This window comes from Arachis ipaensis, chromosome B07, assembly GCF_000816755.2.
Source record: "Arachis ipaensis cultivar K30076 chromosome B07, Araip1.1, whole genome shotgun sequence".
Taxonomy (NCBI): Eukaryota; Viridiplantae; Streptophyta; class Magnoliopsida; order Fabales; family Fabaceae; genus Arachis; species Arachis ipaensis.
In genome coordinates, this window is record NC_029791.2 from 1,074,210 (window position 1) to 1,082,631 (window position 8,422).

Below are 8,422 nucleotides of genomic sequence, written 5' to 3' on the forward strand. Positions count from 1 at the left end.
AAGAATAGATCCCTTTTTTTTCCTTGGAAGAGTGGATCATGCTTTAGATTAGCATTTGATTGAATTTTGCTTCAAAAATAGATTCATTTTTATTTAAAGGTGAAAGACTAATTCGTCGCGAATCTTAACTCCGTTTAAAGGTCTGTCGTTAGCTAAGCAGACAAATGAGTTAACCACTGAACCATCTTAAATTGGTTTACTAAATTCTTTTTTAATGATCTCAAATTTGTATTAAGAAAAAAAGAAGGAAATTTGAATCCAAACGAAATGGGCCAAGCCCAACTAGCAGTCAAAGGTATACTATGAGGACTGTTTGGTGGGGAGACAAGAATGAAGCAAAAGGGCCAATGATTCCAAAGGTGTATTCTATTATGAGAAACGATTATTGATAAAAAAATTATATCTTGTCTAGACCACAAATATATAATCATTTAGAAGATATATTCATATATTCAAAAAATATTGTAAGTTTAAGCTCTAAAATATTTTAATATTGTTGCCATCACCATACCCTGTCAAAGATTAAAATACACAGACCTTTGTTGAGTACTATTTCTTTATTGTTATATCCGCTTTTGTTTTAAAAATAATAATTAAAGCTCATGCTCTTGCTCTTTTTCTCTCTTTTATTTTTGTATCCTCAATCTATTATAATATATAAAAGCTGATATTAACTCTCTCCACAATGAGTTTAACTGTTTAAATCATCTTTTCTTTGCTAATGATGCCACATCAGCAATCATTATTTAGTAAAACAAAATATTTTTAGTAAATCTTTTTCTCTAAAATATTTTTAATATAACATTTATTAAAATATACTATATAGTATAAATAATTTACCAATGCGCAGGCCTCACTCTAATTTTAATGTAGTCTCTATATAGTATATAGTTTCTTTCTGTTCTTTTTCTGTAATATAGAATATAGTAGTTATTATAATGAATGCTTAAAACATAAGAATGGAGTATTGTACCATAAAATCAAATACACCAAAACATTGTAAGTACATTAATCTAATGTTTTGAGTTAAAAGAATGAACAATTGCACATAATTGAATGAAGAACTTGAAGGAAATAATCTTCAAATCCTTGAAAAGCTAAAGGCATACATGAAGAAGAAAACTTTTTTTTTTTCTGAAAAACATGCACCATATAGCTTCTTTAAGGCTTCATTCACCCTTAGACTATTGGGTTGGTGATCTTTTTGGATCCTAATGCAGAGAGGTTGCTATCAACAGACATTGCGCGACGCATCTCTGCCTCCTTGGCACGGTGGTGCCTACACCTAAAGGAGCCAGCATGTGTGGTTGGTGAGCATAGACACTCAAACTTTCCACTAGAAGATTTCGTGGTGGCCGGCACAGGAGTTTGTCCTAATGGTGATGCTGATGGCAGAGGAGATTGTCCTAATCGTGATGGCGATGGCAGAGGAGATTGTCCCAATGGTGATGGTGATGGTGATGGCATTTGCAATGGCAATGGCGACTTCTTGTTCTTGAGATCATGGACATTGTTGTCCATATTCAACCTAGGAGGCTTTTTCACTTCTATTGCATCCAAATTTTTCCTATGTTCATAATAATGCTTCCTTAATTAGCCATACCAATTCATCACATTTGGAAATTTTACATTGAAATATCCTAATTTTCTATCCATATCCTAGTTTTGTTTTGTTTTTGGACATGTCTATGCCATTATATTTGAGTTGCTTGTGAAACAAGAAATTCTAAATTCAAGAGGTGCTACCATACATGTTTGAAATGCTAATATACATAAACATTATGTTTCTTCAATAACATGATTTGTAATTATGATCATGCATGTTTGGCAAAAGAATTATTCAAAGGATACAATGTTGATTATTGAAGGCACAGATAAGAGATACATGTACAAACATACCTATTAGTTGGAGGAGCCATTTCCAATAAAGAATATTGTAATGAAGAATAATTGATTGATTGCTTCAATAGAATGATTTAGATTTTATATGCATATATATAGGATTTATGTCTCTATAGAATTCCAGCAAGAATCAGGTTGAGAAACAAAAAATCTTGGGGTCTTTGCTGTTTGAAATGTTACAAAAATAGTGGCTATTTCCCAACAAACAATCTGTGACCACAATTTTCTTTAGTCCAAACACTAACCACAAAAATGAGGTCCTTGCTGTCATTTTCCCAATACATTGGTAACTTTTATGATCTCCAACCTAGTTGGAAAACATGGAAAATATATGCTATATACTTTGTTTGCTTTGAACATTTAAGTTCATTGTCTAATTTGATTTTGTGATATCTGTGAAAGCTTCACTTTTTTTAAACCCTTGTGTTGCTTTATTATTTTTTCCCCTTTTACAATTTTAGTCTAATTCCACCATTTTGGTAACATTTTATATTTGATGCTAAATTTAGGGTTGGTAAACTACAATATGGATATCTTTAATTTATATGGTATAATTGAAATTATATCTGATCTTGCTAGCCATGTCAAAATTTCACTATATAAGAAAATAGAGGAAATTTGATTATTTGGAACTAATATAATATATTTGCTTCACTATTTCAATACAGAATTTTCTCCTTTTAGAATTTTCAGATAATAGTACAGGAAAAAAAAATAATGCAGAGGAAATTCACAAATTTGGAAAGTTATGGGGATTCATTCCTTAAAACAGAGTATTACAGTAAAGTGTAGTTTTTGGTCACTGGTGAGCTATCTGTATATATACAAAAACTCACTCAAGGGAACCAAATAAAGTATATTATAGAAAAAAAAAAAAAAAAAAATTGGGAAGAANNAATTATTCTAGCACCTCATATTTAAACATATTCACAATAAAGGTAATGAGACCTTGTTAGAACTGTATTTATCCATGAATCTCTACTTTATGAGACGAGTATGTTCGGTTTGAGAGTAAAAAAGGGTGAAAATTTTTACCTCCCATCCCTCAAACAAACATAGCCAAACTATATATCAAATCAAACATGTATGTATGTATGTATGCATGTAATATTGGTGCCACTTACTGAGTCCTCGTTGATCAACTTCTCGCTGCCTTCGAAATCCTTGTTGCCTAACTCTAACTTTGTATGTGATTCTTTGTATCTCCAACTTGGAAGTTGTGAGATTTGATCATCAGATGCTCCTTTGTCCGAAGATCCCATGTTCATGTTGTAGCCAAGGAGCCTGCTAGCTAGAGGCAAAAGGATCCAAAACGCGAGTCGAAGACCCAAACATTTCCCATCACAAACCAAATTGCAAAGAAAAGCTCAAGTGAAGTCCTGCACTTGTTCATCAAATGGGAAATCCTGTATACACTGCATAGCACAATGAAAATTAGACTACATATATTTTCAGATTTCACCAGAAAAAGGAGCATGGCTAGAAAGTAATTGTCCTCTAATCAAAATAAAATAAGTGACTTCCGAAAATATATAGTGTACAGATTTTGTATGAAAAGTCGAAAAGACTAATTTGTCACCCTTTTCTGATTAATGAGAGGCGAATTTGTCATTTTAAACCTAAAGGTTGCTTTCTTCTCAGTGTTTTGCTTTTGTTAAATTTGGTCATAAACTTGAATTTACTTCTGCTTAAAGAGTTGCTTTTCATTTTACAGATGATTTATGCACATAAATAGCATGAACTGATCACAATAAAGTGAGGTATGAAAGAGGGTATTTGATTCTTACAAGCTCTTTTTAAGGTTATAAATGGAAACGACTTTCTGATTTGTTGGAACTTTTCCATCTTTTAACACTTTGATTGGTTCTTTAGGTGTGTCATAATCAATTTAGAGAGCAATTCTTTCTTTTGGAAAAAAATATAACAAGTTTGAGATGCAGAACCAAAAAACAAACGATGTGTCAACATTTTCTAGCGAATTCTTAAGCATGCCCAAGAAATTAGTAACCTATAAATTATCAGTAAACAGTAAATACTATCACCAATTATATTAATGAAAAAATTGACTGAAATGAAGTTCTTGAAGATAGAATTTCATATGATACCTGGTTTCTTCATTGTTTCTCTGCTGTTCAATATCAGAAAAGCTAAGAACATCTCCTTGAGTTGCACAAATTTGCCGGTACCGGCCATAAAGTAGAAGCAGATTAAGAAAACAACCAATATCATAACCAGCTGACCAAATCCTCATAGGCCAAACAGGCCTCTCCTTTTTTGAAATAGCCAAAGTGAATGTTATAGTGATTATCTGAACCACTAAAGCTATAAACTCCATCATCATCCATGTTCTAGTATTGAAAGGATTAGAGCCAAGGTTTGACCTTGATCCATTTTGGTAATGGAACACTCTTCTCAAGAAGGTAAACCATCTTGCTCTCGATACCCTCATCGCCGTCTGAACCAAAAACGAAGGCGGGGAGGCACGTGGAAGAGGCCGGTTTCTGGTACTATTCACCCTGCTATCTTCTGCTGCTGCAGCTGCAGAATTTGAAGAAAATGAAGCCATGCTGCCAGAGTTGATGAATAAGGACTCTTGTGGAAGGAAGCACCTAGAATTCATTGGAAACGTATATATATATATATTCTCTCTGCACTCGAATCAAATCCTCACAAATTCGACAAACATGAAACAAAAAAAGAATCCCGAATACCCCTTTTGCCTCTATATGTTAAGAATCCATGTAAACTTGTAAAAAAGGCATGCATAAGGGATAAAGTCTTTTATGTGAATCTTTTCCCAGGAACTGATTCCAAAAGGTGTTAGCTTTATTTCATGAGAACTTGAAACTGAAGCACCCCAGGTGGCAGAGTTGCTTTGGGATGGAACTAGAACCTTGAATATTTGATTCAAACTTCCCCTTTATGGGGTCTACACTCTTCACCGCCTTAAACTCCTCAACAAAACAAAACCAAACCAGTATCCTCAAACACAGAACCAAAGCTTCAACAACATGAACCTTTCATCAAACACATGGTGCACGGAAAGCTGAAGAAGAGTGTTATATAACAAATTCTAGAAGGGTAAGAAGATGGTATGAAGCATGTGTCATAGGAAGGTAAGGTTTGGGTTTCAGAAAGGTGACCAAGTATCAAACTATGTGAAAGTCTGAAACTTTGCTTTGATTCCAAGGGAATCACAAAGGGTTTGTTTGGAGGGAAGTTAACCGTTGGCCAACTTCCTCAAAGGGCTATATATGCTTATAATTATTTAATGCAAGGAAAAAGAAGCAAAGTTGAGAAAGCAATTGAAGTTCAATATGTTTCACAACTTTATTAACTCTCTCTCTCTCAATAATAATATTACAAAATTAAGACAGATGTAGAGATTTTTTGTTATTTGATGATATATTAAACATAAAGTTGATGACCTTTGAATACAAGTGGATAAGGCTTCAAAGTTATCTCATATTCTCATGCATATATGTCTGCTCAGGAAAAGATTATTGGATATTTAATTATTTATTTATAAAAGATATCATTTAAATTTCGTTGAGTAAAGTATTCTTTTTGTCCCAATGTATGGGGTAAGTTCTAAAGTTATTCCTAACGTTTCAATCGTGCTATTTAAATTCCTAACATTTTAAAATTGACTCAATGTTGTTATGCCGTTAGGAATCTGTTAACAGAATTGATGGCGGGACAAAATTGAGACGATTTTAAAACGTTAGAGACTAAAATAGGATGAAAACGTTGGGGACAAAAACGATACATACAAATAAATTTTAGTTTTATCCTTCAATAATATCAATTTTTTAATGTACATAGTATTCAATTATTTTTTAATAAATTACACTTAATCATATTACTTTCATTCTAAATAAATTTATTTTTTTTATAATTTTACACTTAAAATTATAAGTTAATATAAAAATATAAAAAAAATATTTAGAATGAAAGTAGTGTGATTAAGTGTAATTTACTTATATGTGATTAAAAAATAATTGAATATTATATAAAGTAAAAAATTAATATTATTAAAGGATAAAATTAAAATTTATTTCTATGTATTGTTTTTGTCCTCCAACGTTTTTGTTCTGTTTAAGTCCCTAATATTTCAAAATCGTCTCAATTTTATCCCGCCGTCAATTCTATTAATGGATCCCTAAAGGCGGAATAACATTGAGTCAAATTTAAAACATTAGAGACTTAAAGACAACTTTAAAACTTACCCAAACGTTAAAGACAAAAAAAATACTTTACTCAAATTTTGTTTATCATACTTACCAAATAGCAAACTAATCAATTAACATTTATTATTATTATTTTATTTTTGAAAAGCTGAAGTAAATCTAAACCAAGCTTTTAGATTCTTTGAATACTTTTTCAAAAAATTTACAAATTATTCATTAAAATTAAAATCACTCTTATTTTTTAATTGAATCTTTGAATATGACCTGCTTCTCTTTTGCCCTAACAACTTTTAGCATGGCTAAGTGGTGGTTTTTTATTCAATAATTTATGAATAATACTTTTTTAAATAATTCTTCGTTTCTTTACTAAACTCTTTGTACCATGGCAATATGGTATCAGAGTAGAGTTAGGTTCCAAAAAGATGTATGTGGTGGAACCGATGGTGACTCCTCTCATCAACATGATCATCATCATGGAAAATCTTCTCATCGTCATCACTATCACCACCACCACACTACCATGAACAACTACATTAACATAAACATCATAGCCATAAGCATTGTGACTCAGAGGAGACAAAACAGGTGTCTCTGACTCAGAAGTGTGCCTCCAAGAGACGTTCCTCAAAGAATGAACCCTGCCCTTTGGTTTCAAGATTAGATGGAAGTGTCAAGCATCATAATGTTATGAACATTGTAAGGGTCATCAAAAGCATGATCATATTGAAGACCATTGTCGTTCAGAAACGCACAATGTTATTCCAAATGCAGAAAACAATGGTGCATTACATAGTCCTCATTGCCATGGGACAGAGCACCGCCACAAAGAAGCTGACATAGCTTATGCTGTGGGAATAATAAATCAGTTTATGCATGAGCCACAAGAAGATCATATAGAAGCTGTTATGAGGATAGTTCGATATTTGAAGAGAACTCCAGTGAGTGGAATTATTTTCAAAAGGAATGACCATTTGAAGGTTGAGGCATACACTGGCGCAGATTGGGCAGGCAACCCAAATGATAGAAGATCAACAGCTGGTTACTTTACACTTGTTGGAGACAACCTGATAACTTGAAAAAGCAAGAAGTAGAAAATTGTAGCTCTTTCAAGTGCTGAAGCAGAATTTCGAGGGATCGTTAAAGGCATAACTGAAGTATTGTGGATAAGACAATTGATGACTGAGATTGAGTGAGTTTCCACCACAATCACCAAACCAGTTAAAATGTGACAACAAAGCCGCACCATTTTAGAGAATCCTGTACGTTGAGGTGGATCGACACTTTATCAAAGAAAAAATTGAGAATGAAATTATTGAGCCTTCCATTTGTGAGATCAGAAGACCAGTTAGCTGATATTCTTACTAAAACAGTTTCAAGACAAGCCCTTGCTAAAGTTCTAACCAAGCTGAGTATTGGTGATCCCACTACTCACCTTGAGGAGAGTATTAGAATATGAACAAAATCGGAAAAATATCAAGGAGGATTAGAAAAAAATTAATGTAATTTATTAGGATATTATTCCATAAGAGTGTACTCTTACCGTACTCTTGGTCTATATATTGGTAAGAACTTTGTAATCATAAAATGAGAAATATGAATAACAAAAATAATATTTTTCTAAATAATTCTTCGTTTCTGTCCTAAACTCTTTGTACCATGGTAATCACATATATTTTTAATGTTTATTTTATATTTTAATATATTTTTATACACACAACTGATTTAGTAATCCCTTCTTTTTTGTGTAATAATAATAATAATAATAATAAATGAAGCAGAAAATTGATCTGAATTATAGCAGGTACTGTTGATCTTTTTTGGGATTATATGGTAAAAGGTTGGCCACCTAATCCAACTAGAACTACACAATCGATTATAGTGTGGCCCCTCCTTATTTCTAGGAATCATTGCTCCTAAATTCTGCATATTTAGCCACTACCATCCAACAATGGAGGTTTTTTTTTTCCACTTTCTTTTTACTTGTTTAGTTAATTAACAGAAAGAATTGTGTGCACTATATTTGTGTTTGGAGACTTGGAGTGACTTTGGAACTTTCCAAAAATGTGATAGATTACAGTTATATTAATTTATAATTTTTATAATATGGGGTAAAAACTCATGTCCATTTTTATTGTATATATATAGTATTGAATGTACTTCAAGTCTTTATAATTTGAGTTCTTTTTATTTTTCTAGAAACTTTAATCATATCTCTAGTTGAATAAATTTTTATCATCAAGTCTATAATATATCCTTATCTGATTTTATTAGGTAAAACATAACTATTTATTCAAATAAATAAAAAATCTTATATTATAAATATTATAAAT

At 31.9% G+C, this 8,422-nt stretch overlaps 2 protein-coding genes across 2 annotated transcripts; both read right to left on the minus strand.

Annotated features, from left to right (window-relative positions):
• On the minus strand, positions 1,136-2,362 carry LOC107606424. Its single transcript, XM_016308488.2, has 2 exons — positions 1,900-2,362; positions 1,136-1,567 (listed from the first exon to the last, which is right to left on the minus strand). Exons 1-2 carry the CDS (start codon positions 1,917-1,919, stop codon positions 1,180-1,182), a joined length of 408 nt encoding a protein of 135 aa, XP_016163974.1. The 5' UTR covers positions 1,920-2,362; the 3' UTR covers positions 1,136-1,179.
• LOC107609704 (E3 ubiquitin-protein ligase At4g11680-like) lies at positions 3,027-4,594 on the minus strand (the record flags this gene model as incomplete). The annotated part of the gene is given in 3 exon segments (XM_016311721.2): positions 3,027-3,202; positions 3,205-3,317; positions 4,008-4,594. Coding segments are annotated over 3 exon segments (804 nt in total), but the record flags the coding sequence as incomplete, so codon positions are not given.